Raw genomic sequence first — 18,471 nt, forward strand, 5'->3', positions numbered from 1 at the left:
CTCATTAAAGGACACCAAAGGAAGTGGGGCCACAGGTGGTCACTTAACTGTCCATCTGCTGGTGGTGAATATGAATAATCCAGATTCTAATCTGAAAGTTTCTTTGCCTTGGAGAATGTCAAAAGAGGGCATTTATGCTTTCATATTTCCCTTTCAACCCCTAACTGCCACGATCTGAGTGAAAATGATAAAAAAACAAAAAATAAGAAACAAAAAACAAAAACCACCACCACCACCACCACCACCACCACAACAACAAAAGATCACTTCACTGGATATAATCTAAAGATATACCGATAGGAGGACTGTTCAGACAAGTTTGGTCCATCAATGCAGTGCCACACCACCCAGCCAGTAAACGTGCATGCACAAGCCCAACTAGAGCTGCCTGTGGAGGAACAAAGAATGTTCTGGAAAGTGATAAAAGTGGCAGCTTCTGGGGAATGGCAGGTCAAGGGTAGGACAGAGGGAAGAGTGAAGTTTACTTTTTCCTTGGTATCCTTTTATACAGTTTCACTTATGCCACATGAACGATGATTGGTTTTACCCACAAAATAGGAAAAAAACCATTCTAGAGCATCTTCCTTTTCCCTATCACTTGAACACTGATTAGCAACGCGATCAGACCCAAGTGGCCCAGAATTCCCGCACAGACAGCAGTGCACTTCCCGGCTCCTCAGGCGAAGTGTCCCGCAACTCACCATCTTCCAGGCATAGCTCACATTGTAGGCCTCCTTTCCGGTGGCTCGCAGCTTGTTTATATGCCAAGACAGGGATGAGTTCACAGGGACTGCAATGATCTGACTGCCCAGAGGGAGGCTGCATTGGCAACAGAACGAAATACTTCAGGCAAAAGATAAAATTAAGCACTTAATTAAAGGCAGGGAAGAAGCTGTGAGTCAATGACCACCTCCTGATTTTGAAAAGCAATGAAGCTCATCACTTTTGAAAGAGATAATGTGAAATTTTCAATTTTGTAAAAGCATGATGTCAGCTCAGCACTAAAGTATTCCTTGCTCTCTTCCCCTGCCCCCCCACCCCCCACCAAATTCTAATTCTTTCCAGAGACAAACTTCTCTGAAATCACTGTCATTAATTTACAACCAATGAGCACAAAGACCCATTTCTCTATAGGTTACCATCTGCCAAAATCATGTATCACGGTTGGAAAAAATCCAATCTGTTTTTTGTTTCAAAAGAAAACGTTGTATATGATTGTGCTGTCAACGTGGAATGGACACTATTTTGCCAAGCTATTTTTTTGGCACGCTGGAAAGCTGGTCCTCAACTTAACCTTTCATTTTGCCAACATTTTTCAATTTAGTACAACTGGAGTTTTTCTTAAATGAGGTAATATATATCCGATTTTACAATTAATGGCAATGTGAACATAGAATCTGATTTACAAGACATTTTTCCTAAGTAATAGTTTTAAGAGACCATTCCTGTTGTTATACAAAGTAAATAAAATTTTAGCTACTGTTTCTATGAAAAATTCACTGAGTATACTTTTAATAACATTAATTTATATATATTTTTTATTTATTTTTATTTTTTTAAAGATTTATTTATTTATTTATTTGTCAGAGAGAGAGAGAGAGAGAGAGGAGCGAGAGTGAGCACAAGCAGACAGAGTGGCAGGCAGAGGGAGAAGCAGGCTCCCTGCCGAGCAAGGAGCCCGATGTGGGACTCGATCCCAGGACGCTGGGATCATGACCTGAGCCGAAGGCAGCTGCTTAACCAACTGAGCCACCCAGGCGTCCCTATATACTTTTTTTTTTTTAAAGATTTTATTTATTTATTTGACACAGAGAGAGAGGTGAGAGAGGGAACACAAGCAGGGGGAGTGGGAGAGGGAGAAGCAGGCTTCCTCATGAGCACTGAGCCTGATATAGGACTGGATCCCAGGACCCTGGGATCATGACCCAAGCTGAAGGCAGATGCTTAACAACCGAACCACCCAGGAGCCCCTAATTCATATACTTCTTTTATATCATAATAAACACTCATATTTTACCTCAAAAGGTCCTATTTTTTTTTTCAGGAAAAAGCCCAAAATACTACAACTGTCACCTTTTCCTTACCTTAGGATATTTTGCCGAACCAACTCAAATTTTGGGATATTTTCATAATGAATGATGTCAGTATGAAGTGGGGGTTCTGATAGTAAATATGGCCTGGTAAGAGATGGGTGCATAAGTGTATACCCTGAAATAAGAAAACAAAAACACATGCTATGGGAAACATGCTGTAGGAAGTACAGATATCTAATGTAAGTGCCTATCATACATTTGAAACGCGGGATATTCTGTATACAACATCTCAGAAGTAACTCACCCGTCCGATAAAAACCCGTTTTATGTGTTCTTGCGTAAAATTCTTGAAGTGTAGGAAGATGCCTTAAATCATGGAACTGTCTAATCAAGAATATCCTGGAGGTACTGGTCATTGGGTTTCGTTTTATAAAAATGTTCTAATCTATTACATAAACCTAATGCCAGTGAATATAAAGATAATGATATAGAAAAACAAACTCCAAAGGATCACATTTTGTGTCATTCAATCCTCAAGTCTAATTTCTTGATGTTGAAGTAACTGTTACCTACTCCTTAGCACAAAATAGAAACAAAGGTGTTTTGTTTTGGTTTGTTTTTTAGAAAGAATCTTAAACATGCTTCCTGCCCGCGTGGAGCTCCATTCCAGGACCCTGAGATCACAATCTAAGCCAAAATCAAGAACTGGATGCTGAACGGACTGAGCCCCCCAGGTGCCCCTAGAAACAAATGCCTCATTTTTAGATTCATTCTGCCATCTTTACGGTTTCCACTACACAGGAGCAGTTCTAGTCACACCAATTTTCTATAAATATTCTAGTTTTCCTAACTTTGTTAGTATCAGAATATCTACATTTCATTTTCTTCAGGTTACGAAAAAGGTCATTCTTTCCTGTGATTAATTGTTAGCAGATTACCTTTGTCATCTATGAGAAAAGTATAGGAAGCCAAAGAATCTTGGTAATACGTCACGTCTTCAAGGATGTAAGCCAAGTTCACGTCCACGCCTACGATTCCCAGAAGTAGGTTTCCAAAATAACAGGGTTTACTTACAGTCATTATCAAACCTATGGGTTAGAAAACAAAACAATCTGAAGGATAGCAGAGAAGGCACTGGACAAAGGCTGGAGCTGTACTCTAGTGAGTCACGAAGGCTACAATCGGCCATCTCAGTTCCGCTTGGAAGAGGTCACCTTGGAAGAGGTGATCCAGTAGCCAACCCCTGCCTCTGCAGACAGCGTTATGTGAACAAGTCTGCGGGAAACGGGGAGTCTTTTGTGGGGTTCAGATACCCCAGTTAATCTTGGAAACAACTTAGACATTTTCCACTATTTCTTCACCTAAGAGGACATGACATTCCAGATCGGTGCAAAACACCAGCAGTACTTACTACATCATTCTGTTCCCTCAGCTGGGGAAGACCCAACAGAAGGTGAAAGACCATGGGGCAAGGACGCTGAAAACTTAGGTTCTAGCCTCACTGTACCCCTTTATGTACTGTACATAAGACATGGGCATAACTCTGTGGAGCCCAGGTTTCCACATCTGCTTAAAGGACACAGTGGTAACTGCTTTACTGATTTGTAGGGGCAGACAGACAAAAAGAGATTATTCCACTAATATAATCTATCAGAAGACAAGATGAAGCGAAAAAACCTGGAAAGGTAGAGAATCTAATAAGATCTGACTGATTACAACTCCAAGCAGCTCAAGGAGACACTAAGTTTCCAAAGCACTGTATTTTGAGTCACATGGGTTGTGAGGTCCTCGACTTTTACCTAAAGGGCTAGAGAGTAGATACTTTAGGCTTCCGGGCCAGTTTTAGTTGCACATACTTTAAAACAAAAAAAAAGGCTTTGGAAATATAAATGGCATTCTCAGCTCACAGGCCATACAAAAACAGTAAGATAATCAGGACAGGGAAAAGCAAAGGCAAAGAAAATGTACAAGAGGAGAGAGTGTGAGCAGTGAGGTCAGTGTGTGGCCCTGCGCGTCCGAACCACTGGGCTCTCCTCCTGAGGTAAGGGGCGCTGCCTTTCCAAATGACTCTCTTCATGGGTCAGAGACAAAAAGAGCTCTAGCACTCCCAGCAGTGCCACAATCCTATGGTACTAAATAAAACCAGAAACAAAAAGATGGCTGGTTCCTCTCCATTTTACACTTGTATTTTCCTGCTCTCAACGGCAGGTTCATACCCTAGCGGCATATCAGAAAGCCGTTCTTCTATCAACTCCCAGGAAAGGGACAGGGATACTTGAAGATTCCTGCAAAGGACAGACTTCCACAGAGAAACGTATGTGAGGTCCACTCCAAGTATTACTGAACGTGCTGGGGTTACAAAGGCCAGTGAAATGTACTACTGGGCAGGAGGACGTGTGTACAATACTGAAAAACTGTGAGAAGTTATACCCAGTTATAAGTTCTGGGGATGTAAGATACAGCATGGTGACCATAGTTCACAACACTGTATTGTATATTTGAAAGTGGCTAAGAGTTCTTAAAAAGTTCTCATGACAAAAAATAAAAAAAATAAAAAAAATAAATTTTTTTTTAACTATGTGAGGTGATGAATGTTAACTAAGCTTACTGTGGTGATCACGTCACAATATATACGTGTCATTATGTTGTACACCTAAAATGAATGCAATGTTTTATGTCAGTTATAAATCAGTGAAACAGGAAATAAGAAAAGTTGTACGCTCTCTATTATAATTTCAAATGCATTCTTCAGGCAGTCAACACAAGGTTTCAGAAACATACTTTAAGGAGGTTTTTGCTCAGGTATCCCTGGACAAATGGGTTATAAATGATGGGAGGAATGCTCGAGGGCTGGCACACAGACAGAGGTCATGACCTACACGCCATGCTCCCCTGGACTTGTGTCTAAGATTAAAGCCGTTTTCATAGAGCAGTGAAATACAACAGAAAGACTCTGAGACCACATATTCACTTCAGATTTCTTTGGCTATGTTGAGAACAAGCCTGAAAAAAGAAACACAATCTTACTTCTCAATTATCAATTTGAACGGAAGACTCTTCATTCTACTGTGGCAAATAAAGTATGCTAAGCTCTTGCTACACTTAATGAAATCCCTAAAGGCCCTCTCTACTTTAACCCAAAGCACACAGATTTACTTGTTGAAAGAAGTACATCCAGTCACCAATACTTTAATCTGTGGGGGTTCTGAACGAGAGCCAGGCAAACATGGGGTTCCCCAGGCTCAGCATCCCCATGCTGAGGAGTTAGAGGAGATGCCATCCACCCGTTCCGAGGACTGAGAAGACAAACACGAAAGGCACACTCTAGTAGGGGAATGGGACAGACCAGTAAAGCAGTCACTGAAATACACCACAGAGGATTCAGAAAACAGGCCCTGAGGAAGGGCCTACACTTTGGGAAGCATCAGCCAACGAGGAACCAAAGATTTGCCCACAATTTGACTGAAAGCTTTTATGGTGACTCTTGGGGTGGCAGAGGTGAATTTTAGAAAAGGTCCTACTCTACCTGGTATCACTAATGGTAACGGGATTTGACTGCATAAGCCCCCGAAGCTTGTACAGGATTTGGTTTCCACATCTGCCTTTGTTCCTCTGACACAGTATTAAGATGATTCATTGATCTGTCTCTTATCAGACTTACATGCTTGCTGAAGGTGGGATGTGTGCCTTACCCATCACTGCCTGACACAATGCTTGGCTGGCACTCAATACCGTGGGCTAGATGCATAAAAGGTCACTTGCATTTCAAGCCCGACCTTTCCCTGTGAAAGGAAATAACCTTATCTGTAAGTGGGAGTTTCTATCCTATCCTTGTCTGTGGGCTCTGCCAGAATTTGGAAGGATAAAAAAATGGACATGTAGCAGAGGTTACCGTATTTCTTCCTTATGGGGAAAAAAAAAACCCATGCTTACCTAATTTCTAGAAAACATGCTCTATAGGTCTGTTACTTTTTATACGTAAGTTTGCTCAGGATATCTGTCTTTGTGAGAGTTCCTCGTTACTGGGACATAAAAACAGGATCTCATGTGGTGATGGTATCTACCTGGCTAGTAAAGCACCTTCCTTTCCATCCTGTCAGAGAAGAAAGGGAAGCATGTCGGGAAGGGATAAACAAGAAGTTGAGGAGGGAATGAAGGCGACTGTACTTCTCCTGAGCAAACAGGGTGGCCAGTCGTGACTCTAGGTGCTTCACATACATTAGTGCACGTTCTCTTCACGACTGCCTTGACGGGAACGTCCTTCCCATTTCATCGATCAGGAAAGATAATCATGTGAAGGTTAAAACACTTTACCCAGCATCGTATTATGCGTCACTTGTGACATCAGGATGGTGACGATGATGACAGTCATAATAAAAAGTAAAGGTCATCAATCAGTAAGAGCAGGTAATTATTACTGAGAGGTATGCCAGGGACCAGTAAGTCTTCTAATCCTAATAACCTGAAAGATATACTATATGAAAAACATGACTACATTTTGAACAGGTGACCAAACGGGAATGAATGAATGAGATTAAATGAATGATCAAGGACAACAATTTAAGGGATGGAGTGGGGCTTGAAAACCTCTTACGCCAAATCTGTACTGTCCGACCACACCATGCTGCTTTAGCTCTCAGGCTGAATCTTAATCACTTCTGAGATCTACTGTCTGCTCTGCAAAGTCACTCTTTTGTTCCAGTTCAACAGCTTCCGGATATTGGGGAATCCTCAGTAAGCCCTCACACCAAGCAAACCCATTATGTTGACGGAGGCTAAGGCAATGTGGAAAAAATCGGGCTGGGGATTTCTGTTCTAAAATACAGTCCTAATGGACTGATGGCAGAGGGCTGTGCCACCATCTGACCAGAGACCGGGAGGTTGGTGGGGGGGGTGCGGGCGGTAGGGAGGGACACTGTTCCCCTTGCTTGTTCAAACCCTCTAACATTCACAGGCCAAGTGCCGAACACCATTTTAAAAGTTCTTGCCTTGATGGACTCATGTCCATTTCTTTCCCCCTTACTTTAGTAGGAAGTTTTCCCCACACTCACCATCTCCCATCTCATCAGAGAAGGGAAGGCTAAAGACCGCTTCATCAATCATCCGGTTGGGAAGGTTGGTATAGAACCTGCCGACTGTGGTCTCCAGGTTACTCAGCTGGTTCAGCACCATCATGCTTCCCTTAATCACAGGCAAGGCTGTCCGATCCAGCACACCGTACTTCCCTGAGTTCTGTTCAGCCAGATCTCTCAGAAAAGCCAGCTCTTTCAAACCAGTCACCCCATCTGGAATGGAAAGCCAAAGGTAGACAGTGTAAACCAAAATGGTATATGTCTACACAATAACCGGGCCAGTTAGGTTTAATAAGGGCACGGAAATCTTGCAATGCCGAAGGGGTCTTGCAGAGTCAACCTGGACTCCGGAAACAGCTACCAGATTTTGCTGAGGAACAAAGCATGAGGCATAGCCCTTCTTCAAACAGTCAAGAGGGCAAAGGGATTCTTCAAAAGGCAATGATGAAAACCACACGCGTAAAAAATAAAGAAGCCCCATTTGGCAACGATATGCTTTCCCCTTAAAAGTTTAATTTTTCTGCATTTAACATTTGAAAGCAAAGGTAGTGATTAAGAAATCTGCATTTAAATTAGATGAAGTTGTAAGAGTTTTAAAGGATAGAGGTTTATCATTTCATTTCTTTCCTCTTTGCTTGTTAAACACTTGCCAAAGTCTCATGGAACTAAATGGAAGAATTATGTGTTGCATTTAGTGATGCCTCCAAACCCTGTGTCTTTAAGCTCATTTTAATTACAAATGCTTTCATGCTTGATACTGTTAGGACAGTACTGGATTTGATTTATTTAATGTGTATTTTCTACGTTTAGGGGGTTTTAAAAACTTTGTAAAAGATTTAAGCATACTGGGATGTATTGTTCTACAACATCTGTAATCTATAGCATAACGATATATTTAATAAACCTTTTCAAAAATTTCGGTTTGCTATTGTTGGAACACAGTCAAAAGGATTAGTAACTGATCCCATATGGGTGCCATTGTAAACAAATTCAAATGATTTCAGTCACTACTGAGATTTTACCAATGAGTTTTAAATAGGCTCTGCCTCATGTTCTTTAACTATATAGTCTTTCAAACAACAACAACAACAACAAAAACAAAAAAGGAAGAGTTCATGGTTCACCCACCTTGTTTGACTCTATCATTTCTAACTAAGGAGTGTGTATACTTCTAGCCTTGGAAGTCCATTTCTAAAGTCATGCGTGGATCTAATGGATTTAATTTCCTTCTTAACATACTGTATTTAGATAACTTGGATTTTGCTGGAGCAATGATGCTAAGAGGAGGAGTGGGAGATTCCAGAGTTAAAAGGAGAGGAGAGGAGTGGTACATTCCAGAATTAAAAAACAACAACAAAAACAAACACATACACAGACACACCAAAAACAAAAGGCATGATGGATCCTGGGCCTTATGCCCTTGAGAAACTCACAGAAGTGAATGATAAAAGGAGACAACTCAAGGCGGTAAACACTTTCCCTTTCTTCGTCATGTACTGTTTGACTCTCTCAAATGTAAAAGACAAGTAACAAATGGGAACATCTAACTAGGCAAAGAAAAACCGCATGGGACGGCGGGTTTTCAAAGCTTGCGTATTTTATGTACTATATCATGACAGGAATGGCAAAGGTGACAGTGGGACGGCAGACAGTAAGAATGGTAGATGGTTCTATCACCAGCACAGTCATTCCAGAGACTATATCTCCCAGAAACCCTTTTCCTCTCTGTTTCTAGTTTAAAGGTGGTCAAAATGGAACTACTACAGATTTGAGAGGTGAAACAGACACGGAGGGACCAGAATGTTCCAGTTTGTCTTACCCTTCCCCAATGGGCATTCAGTTCTCTTTCTCAGCTGCTGGCTGCCTTGCTCCACAAGGGCAACCCCAGGCTCATCGCAGATGTTCCAGTCAGAGTCCACAGGGGTACGGCAGCCACAAAGAGCCAACGATCTTCTATGCAGACCTCCTACGGGGTCTTCAATGTTCCTAGCTTTCAGACATCCCCATAAACTCCAACTCGTTCACCCATACCACAGCTGGTTACTAAATGCTGGGTTGTTGACTCTTCTTTCTGGATCTTTACTCTTCCCGTTTTCTCCTCAGTTGTGGACACTCTAATTCTGGTAATAAATTCATGACACGGAAATTCTCACAGCGGCTCTGCCTCCCTATCTGAAGCCAGACTGACAGAGTAGGAATGTGTCAACCTTAGTGAACAATGCTCACAGAAGGCATCTGGAGAGGGAAACCGGCAGTGAGGATGTTGTGTCTAGCTAGATTAAAGGGAGAAGAGAGATAAGGGTGGTCAGAGGGAGGGAACCGGAAGTTTTAAAAGACTGGAATTATCAGGGGCTTAGCAGGTGCACAAGATTCTCTAGAGTGAAGATTCAGGGCCACTGGAGAGATGGCTGACAGTGGGGAAGCTTCTTTACTCAGTATCAGCGGGGGCAGACCTTTAAATCTAAATTTGGAAAATAAGGGATCACTTCCTTTTATGTTTTCTTTACCTGGACTATTCCTCTCAATTCATCTGCCTTGTCTATCTTTTTCAAGGAGTCACCAGCTTCTTGAGGACAGGACCTCAGGGCACTCTATGTTACACACTGTATTCTCGACCAACTTTATTTTTCTTCCCTTCCTGTCTCCTCCTTCCCAAGTCAAAGACGCTAAACCATAGGGAAAAAGTGTAAATGGCACCCAGGGGTAACACTGCAAGGTACGAACGCCTGGTAAAGAGGCCACCCTTGCTCAGCCCTGGGGCTCAAAGCTCAGAACACAAAGAGAACGAGGACACGGTTCTTGTCTGGGAAGCTCAGGCGTGTCAAGTGAAGGGAGAAGGAGAAGAGTATGTGAGCACATCACGCAGTGTCAGGGATGACACGCTTAACAGAAGCAGGAACACTCTGGGGGACAGAGAATCCTCAAATACTGAACAGAGAGCTGGCCCCGGACCAGAGCGGCAGAGCAGCAGCTCTGCCTTTGAGGTATATACTGAGACAGGAAACGACGCACACTTTAATTCACTCCTTTAATCAGCTGGGAGGACCTGTTCTGGAGCAGGTATGGTGTCAGGAACCCTTAACACGTTCTATCTCATTTACTTAGTATTGCGGCAACTCGAGATACGTTTTATGATTTTCTTTTTACAAACAGAACTGAAGCCTACAGAGACTCCGTAACTCGCCATAACTCACACAGCTCATTGATAAGAGTCTGGAACTCAGAAGCTCTAGAACTTCACCTGAGGTCTTCCACTGAGAGCCCACAAAACACCTGGGAAGAGAATCGTGCTGAGCCAGAGACTCCTGGACTTCGCCTAAGCAGGTCTGAATAAAAATCCAATGGTACTGCCTGGGAGTCTGCATTTAAAAAATAATCTCCAAGTAATCCTTAGCACCTTAAAATGAGAACCGTTGTCTCTCTAGCCACTTGGGTCTGCATGGGACAAATAAAAGACCACAGGTGGGAAGAGCTCCTGGGTCAAGACACAGCCGCTTAAAAACAAGAGAAGACGGTCATCCTGCGCACTGAGGGTCAGGGGCCTGAAGGAGACGCTCTAGGCGAAGAGTGATATGCAATAGCAGGTGAAGAGACAGGACAGGGCAGAAAAGCTAGAAAACTGGGCCCACAGTCAGACTGGACAACATGCTGGAGAGCAGAAGGAAAAAAAGCGAGTACTTCCTCAGATTTGCCAATTTACTAAACCCTTTCACATATTGATTTAAAATCAAGAAAATCAGCCTTCAGGAGTACCTAGAGAGTGATGCCCACCACCCTAGGTGTTTCCTGCACATCGGGGCCAATCTGCGCGAAAGCCCTGTCACGTAGGTAATTCTTATCTCCGTTATACAGTTAAGGAAGCTGAGGGGGAGAAAGCAGCAGCAGAGGCTTCAGGTGTTGATTCTGCAGAGAAATGTGATACTCACTGGCTTGGGGATACAGAAGAATCTAGGTCAGTACTTTGGCTTCCTGAAGCTTAAATCAATGAGTTCAGTTAATAACCTCCATGTAGTATCAAAATCCAAGAATATGAAGAACTGGGTGGGGGGGGGGGGGACGGAGCAGTACAGAAACCTCCGCAAGCCCACTTCACCGGAGAAGGTTTAGAAATGAGCAGCTGGCTGGAGAGAGAGATGAAGAGACACAACCTACACATGCCCTGAATACGAACGTGAGGGAGAGAAAGGCTTGGGCAGGAAGCTGCTCGGTGGCCTCTCTTCGTACACCCTTCTTCAAAGCATGCGCTGTTAGGGTTCCTTTTCATTTTTCTCTGAAAGCAGCATGCACTTAGAGAGAACTTTCATCTGAAAGAAAAATCTCCAAACACTACCTACCATTCATGAGGGCATAGGTGAGAATCATTACGGAGTTGTTTAGAAAGCTATTTTCTTCATTGATGACACGGAGCGTCGCCTTTTTATCTTCCTCCGAGGAGTCCTTTGATGTAATGCCAGCTGACAGGTAAATTATGACCATGTCTGTATCTAAACAAAAACATACAAATTGAACGTTACGTTGGATTCCGGCTAAAGGCAACAGTTCCGTTTCCTTTTCATTTCCTTTGGACTTTCCCGCCTTGAGGACCTGCCTGGCCCGGCATTCGGACTCTTTCCCATTTGAGGCTGGGGCTTTCATCTCCCTGCCTCTGCGTCCCTTCCATCCTGGCCTTTGTGGGCAATGAGGCCTCATTTACCCAGAGTCAGCTGAAGAGATGTTCCTAATAAATTTACCAGATAAAAGAAGATTTCCTTTAGGCACTCACGGTGTGGTAAATGTAGCCATCCAAGATGGAGTGCTCTCTTGCCTTTCGAAACAGAGGATTCGGGACCTGATTTATCCTTTTCTCACTGACTAAGAGGCTCCATCAGGAGCCAACATTTTGGGGGGTGACTAGGCTTTAAAATGGTGGTTCTTCCATGGGCTCTTAAAACATGATGGGTCCGTACACTAAGTAGCTCCAGAGACATTTTTGTTTTTAAAACTCATCAGTGTAGGGATGCCTGCGTGGCTCAGCCGGTTAAGCGTCTGCTGTTAGCTCAGGTCTCCTAGGATGGAGTCCTGCATCGGGCCTCCTGCTCAGTGGGGAGCCTGCTTCTCCCTCTGCCTCCTGCTCCCCCTGCTTGGGTGCGCCCTCTCTCTCTCTCTCTCTGAAAAATAAATAAAATCTTAAAACAAAAAAAAAAGTCATCAGTGCAGAAGAACAGTAAAAACACAGACATGGGAGCCAGGTTGCCTGTGTTGAAATCCCAGCTCTGCTACTTTCAAGCTGTGTCTGGGTAATTTGGGGCAGATCTCTTAACCTCTCTAGGCCTATATTTTGTTGTCTACAAAATGGGGATAATGACAGTACTTACCTTTGTTGGGTTGCTGTGAGGACTAACTGATTAACTGAAGAATCCAAGGGTGATGGAGTAAAAGAGAAAGAAGCCTCAACACACTCCGCACCGCTCCCCTCCTCCCCCACCCCATATTGCTCTAAAGTAGCACCTATGACTCAAGATGAAGCTATTCACTTCCCCAACCTGGGCTCATGAGCACAGAGACTGAGGAGGTCACTTTAGCTCAGTGTGAAGAACTTCCTTCCAGTGGATTTACTACAAAATCCAAGTAGTGAATTTCCTTCCACCAGAAATACGAAAGCAGAGGCTGAATGACTACTGTAATGGAGGGAGGGAAGGAAGCGAGCTGGACTTCCAGACTGTCTTTCCAATCTGAGATTCTTTGGGTAACTACATATTATTATATATTATATTATACATATTACTATATATTTTATTTTTATATATCCTACATGGACGTTTACCTTTCTATTGAGAAATAAATATTCATATGTTATATGCTTCTTTCTTCAGGTCCTTATTGCTATCATTTCGTTGAGGTTGCTTTACAGTTACTGTGGTAGGCAAACTCCCCCTTGGCCTCCTAGGGATCCTACGTCCTAATATCCACAGGCCTGTGTCGCTGTCTCCCTCTGAGTGCAGACTGGAGTTCACGACTTGCTTCTCAAGAACAGAATGCACGAGAAGGGATGGGGTGTCAAGAAATAGGTTAGGTGCTACAAAGCCAGCGGCTCGCACCGTGCCTGCTCTCGCACTCTGAAGGAAGCCAGACAGTATGCCGTGAGCCACCCTAGCTAAAAGCCAGGCACTGAGTCCCTCAGAATTGAGCTCCCCCAGCAACCACCTGAGTGACCTTGGAAGTTGGTCCTTCCCAAGTCGAACTCTCAGCGTATCAACTCTGCTAACAGTTTAACTGCAATTTCCTGAGACACCTTTAGCCAGAAGCACACAACTATGCTGCACCCAGATTCCAGACCTATAAATGCTGAGACAGTAAATGGTTAATGTTTTAAGCCACTGAGTGTTGGGAAATTTGTTCCCCAATAATAGATAATGAATAGAGTTAGTTACCCTTTTAATAAATATCCTAACTGTGATAAGGATTCAGTAACTGAGTTTCCTTCAGTTCATAAATTTCCATTTTTGACTCTGAAGTATCCTTTATAAAACTGAACGGTTAGCTTATGTTGTATCAATGTTGTAGACAACTGAACTGAGATTAATAAAACTGAATCAAAGAAATAAATACAACCTAAGTTGCTGTCTCTAATTTAATACACGAACAAGTTTTAAAGCCATCTGATGCTTGAGTAATTCTCTAATCTGAACTATAAATTTAATTGCACTATTTATTTATCAGAAATTAAGAAGTGAATGCTGATGCAAAAAAAAAAAATAATCCAAAAGCTTAGAAATATCCATCTTAAGCTGGATGTCAATATTTTTCCAATGATGTAAATACTGTCCTATACATTATGCTCTTAGCATGCCAAACATCTTACTTAAGCTTCCGACTAGAAACAAAACAAAACAAAACAAAACTACTAGTTTTGTAGTCAGGGGAATACAGATATACCACGAGGCTGATATGAAATGAGAGATAAACCGTCACCCCATGGCAAAGGTACCCTGTGTGATAAGTGACGGGACGCCTGTAAGACTGACCTGAAAGAGAACCTTTGAGTTTTCTTACTTAGCTTCCTGTCTCTAGACAGCTCGTGTCGAGGCACAGGTCCATATCTGGAAAACCGGAGGGCTGACAGTCAGCAGCCTCCTATAGTAGCCAACGACCTTTTCTTCCTGTCCCAGCAAGAAGGCATGCACCCTACAGGGGCATCCTCATGGTCTCTGGCCAGCCTGATTCTATCCTTGCCCTATCCTTTTTAGATAGCAGATCTGCCAAATCTGGTGTGATTTATTATTATTATTTTTTTACTTATTAGGATGTTCTCTCTCTAGTCACTCGGAGGAACTACACCTTGTGATTAGTGATGTTATGAATGAGTAATAATTAGAGGGACTTGGGGCACAGTTAAGACAAGAGGAAGAAAATGCAATAGGTTCCATTTGATAAGTCCTTGTCTAAGCCACTAGTATGTCTCAGGGTTAATATCGAAGGGGAAATTTGGGTTTTCCCATGCCATTAGATCCCTACTCCTACCTAGCCATCTTATTCCTTCTGTTCTAAAATGACTTGCTAACCAATCACCCGCAGGACAGGCAACCCAAATATGTCGATGGTATCAGTTATAGACCTACCATGGGATTAAAAATGAGCCAGTGCTAGGTAAAATTTTAAGCTATTTTCCTCAGTGCAAAGCAAATTCGTACAAAGTCACCATGATTTATGCTGTGTAGCTTCTGTTCATAAGGCTACTAACCTGGGGCAGATACTTCCCCTTCATGCACAGGCTAATCCTTATAACAATCCTACAGGGTAGGTCTTACCTATTAAAATAACTCCATCACATAACTTTAAAATAGCACCGGGGTGGGGATGGGGAGAAGGGGGTGCCTTTGTGTCTCAGCTGGTTGGGTGTCTGCCTTCCACTCAGGTCATGATCCTGGGCCCCTGGGATCGAGCCCTGCATCAGGCTCCCTGCTCAGTGGGAAGCCTGTTTCCCCCTCTCCCACTCCACCTGCTTGTGTTCCCTTTCTTGCGGTGTCTCTATAAATAAATAAAATCTCAAAAAACAAAACAAAACAAATAAAACAGCACCAGGTACACGGCAGATGCTAAGTAATTATCTAGGGAGTGAAGAGAAGTAAGGACATAGAGTGCAAGTTCCTAAGACGAGTACACGGACCCCCCACTATATGGTGGCCAAGGCTAGTGTGGTCCTCAGCCATCTCGCCTTGAGGTCAATTCAGATGTTTGAGCTATCCTTTCTAGTTTAGCCAGAGCTCCAAGTCTTACAGGAGACTGAATATCATAACAACCACAGCTAGTATTTATTTAATATTTATGATGGAATCCTGGATCTTATTATCACCCCCAGTTTGCAGAAGGGGAAATCAGGCCTAGAGAGATCAAATATTTAACACAAGTTCACAAGTTTAGAAAAATTCAGAGTAGGGAATTTGAACCCACATTGGGAAAAGTCCCAAACCCACATACTTAACCACTATGCTAAATTGCTTGTGAGCACCTCAAACCTCTCCTTAATAAGGTGGACAACGCTAATTTCTGCTGTGTTTACCTAATTTGAGTTTTTCTCCGAACTGTCAGTAGAAGCAATAAACTGAAGGCCCCTGAGCAACAATTTAGGAATATTTTACACTTGGGTTAAAAAGGACTCCTCTGAGCACTTAAAAAACAGTGCCATCAGAAGGTGTCCAAGTCTATGATGGTCCCTCTTCTTGCCATATTTTTGTTTGCCAACATTAAGAAAACCCCAAACAAAACAAAAACCCCGAGGAGAAATGGCTCCCATCAAAGCAGGCTTCTGTAACGTATAGTGCAGGAAAGTTTGTAAGAAGAGGTTTAATGCGGTCTCAGTTTTAAAGCTGAAACAAATGTCAACATTTGAAAACCAAGGGGGTTCACATAAAAATCCAGATTTCTGGCTTCTCTTAAAATAGAAGATCTGGCAACACTGGGCAGGCCCTCCTCCATGGCTATCCCAGGCTGTAAAGAGCAGTTGCCTTCTCCATGAAGTATGCACCCTCTAGCTGACCATGCTCCCCCAAACGATCCTCATTAGCTTCCTTTGGGTTCCCTTGACTCACAATCACTGGCAAGGTCATAGCCAGTCTAACATCTCTCTCCATGATCTGAAGAGTATAATAATCAAAATTGGACTTCAACTCGAAAAGGTAGTTTGATGACTGAGAAATCAAGTAGAAAAATCGCTCCTGGTGAAGAATGCGGACAGGTAAATGGCACTGACCAACTGGCCAATCTGTCTTGAAGACTCAAGAGGTCAACCTTGTCCCCTGGCCTTCTTGAATCGTGGACAAGGTGACACTCAGCCATCCTGTAATACTGGTCTGTGGACAGCTGATGTTGGCCAAGGCTGGTAGGCAAAATTCTAAGATGACTCCAATGACCCACACCCTTGGAGAAGATTTTCCTCTTGAGGGGGCCTGTAACTTGCTTCTAACCAACAGATATGGCAAAGGCGATGGATATCACTCCTGTGATTGTGTTCCATGGACGGCAAAGATGGAGGGATTTTGCAGATATAATTGAGGTTTCTAGTAAGTTAATCCCATGGGAGAGACATCTGATTAATTCGAAAGGGGATGGGCCTGATGAGAACAAATGAGCCCTTCAAAAGAGGGTCCAAGCCTTCCCTGAAGTCAGGAGCTCAAAGAAGGGATGCTCTCCCTGCTGGGTTGAAGGAGCAAATGCATGTGAATCTTACAGTGGCAAGGAAATGAATTCTGCCAATAACTGAACTTGGAAGAGGACTCCAAACCTCAGAGCAGACCATAGACCTGAGTGACATGCAGACTGCAGTCTCATGCAACCCTAAATCCTTACCTAAAACCCAGGCAAGCTATGCCTATACTCCTGACCCATGAAAGGGTCTGTGTGGTAATAAATGTACATTGTTTTAAGCTGCTATTAAATTTGTGGAAATTTGTTATGTTCAAATACCTTCAAAAATGCCATCTGCCATCATTACTTGTAATAATTCCAGAAGCTCCCATCTTTCAAGGGCTCTCACCATGTGCCCGTCACTATGCTTTGCATTCATCAGTGTTGCCTTAGTTTTAATGCAGACACTCTGAAGAACTTGCAAATATATTCTTTAAGTTTCCCTTGATAGGATACATTCATTTAAAAAAAAAAATCCTACAAATAGATATTCGAATATAAAAGGGAAAATGACAGAGATTCCTTTCAGTAGTTTCAAAGCAGGTGTCTTATTTCAAATATCCTTTCCTTCAGTTTAGCATGCATCCTAATTCCAGATTTTCTTTAAATCATGAAAATTAAATTAGAGGGCCTTTGTACATTTGAAGGGCCATGCTCATCTAAATGACAGCTGGTTACAAGAAGGAAGGATCAAGGCAAGAATCCTGCAGCCCGGTTCTGTACACATGCGCACCAGCAGACCATCGGCTCTCAAGTCAATGAGGAGGCAAGGCTGACAATTTGCATTAAAAAGGATGCAGCCGTTCCCCTGGGAAATAAATGGGGCAATGTTCGTAATAAAGGGGCAGGAAGAAGAGGCTCTGGGAGGGGAGAAATCATGTGGGCTGAGTACCTTTGACTGGAAAAGCTCCTAGTACCAGATGACCATGAGGACAACACATGAAAATTTTATCCCAGGTCAATTTAAAAAAATTCCTCTAGGCAGAGTTGTGTGATCAGTTTACAATGTATGCCTATTGCCATCCTTTATCTATTGGTCTAGAAGTCCTCTGAGAGCGCGCAACTTACTTGCTTGGAACTTTGTGTTATTGTTTGTGCTTCGAATCAGCTGAAATGCCTTTTGAAATCCCACCGCATGCTGGGTAGGGCTGTCCAGAGACTTGACACCGCTAACGAAGGTGGACATCTTCCTTTTTGTCTCACTGGTGGCTGGAGACAAGAACGTCTTATAGCACTGATCAAGTGAGCACGTCCTGACTGTGTCTGCCACGGTCAGCACGGAGATCTGGAGGAGAGAAAAAGAAATCTTGTTATCGTAATATGTGAAGCCTTTCTTATATTCTTGTAGAGCCCAAGGACTGAGATGGCCTACGGAACAGTTTCTGAAAGTTTAAAAATAAATGCCCAGAGGCATAAATCTATCAGATTTGGAAAGGATTAATTAAGGACTGGTAAGTGGGAGGGGCCCTAGAGCTTGTCATTCTGTTCCCAGATGAAGTCAGCAGTATGGTGTGTATCTATAACATTAAGAGTAACTACCTCATACAGAGAAAAAACTTAGCGACTATTAACCATCTTGGTTTTCCATCTGGAGGTGGAGGTGAGGGTAAAGGCACAGGGTGTGTGATTTAAGCAACTAATCAGTCAGTAAAACCTTAGGAGTTGGAAAAGTCAAAATGATGAAGCAGAAAATGTCCACAGGC

General features: G+C 42.9%; 1 protein-coding gene across 2 annotated transcripts in view; it reads right to left on the bottom strand.

Moving 5' to 3' along the window:
- CACHD1 (cache domain containing 1) overlaps nt 1-18,471 on the bottom strand; it is a gene marked incomplete at its 5' end in the record, with an annotated part of 203,316 nt that overhangs the window by 36,526 nt on the left and 148,319 nt on the right. For both annotated transcript variants that reach the window (XM_080801858.1, XM_080801857.1), the window contains 6 exons: nt 702-819; nt 2,085-2,208; nt 2,972-3,121; nt 7,085-7,318; nt 11,440-11,589; nt 17,837-18,053. In XM_080801858.1, the coding sequence (XP_080657984.1) occupies nt 702-819; nt 2,085-2,208; nt 2,972-3,121; nt 7,085-7,318; nt 11,440-11,589; nt 17,837-18,053 (993 nt within the window). The remainder of the gene's footprint in view (nt 1-701; nt 820-2,084; nt 2,209-2,971; nt 3,122-7,084; nt 7,319-11,439; nt 11,590-17,836; nt 18,054-18,471) is intronic.

This window comes from Martes martes (genome assembly GCF_963455335.1).
Source record: "Martes martes genome assembly, chromosome: 4".
In the NCBI taxonomy this organism is placed as follows: Eukaryota; Metazoa; Chordata; class Mammalia; order Carnivora; family Mustelidae; genus Martes; species Martes martes.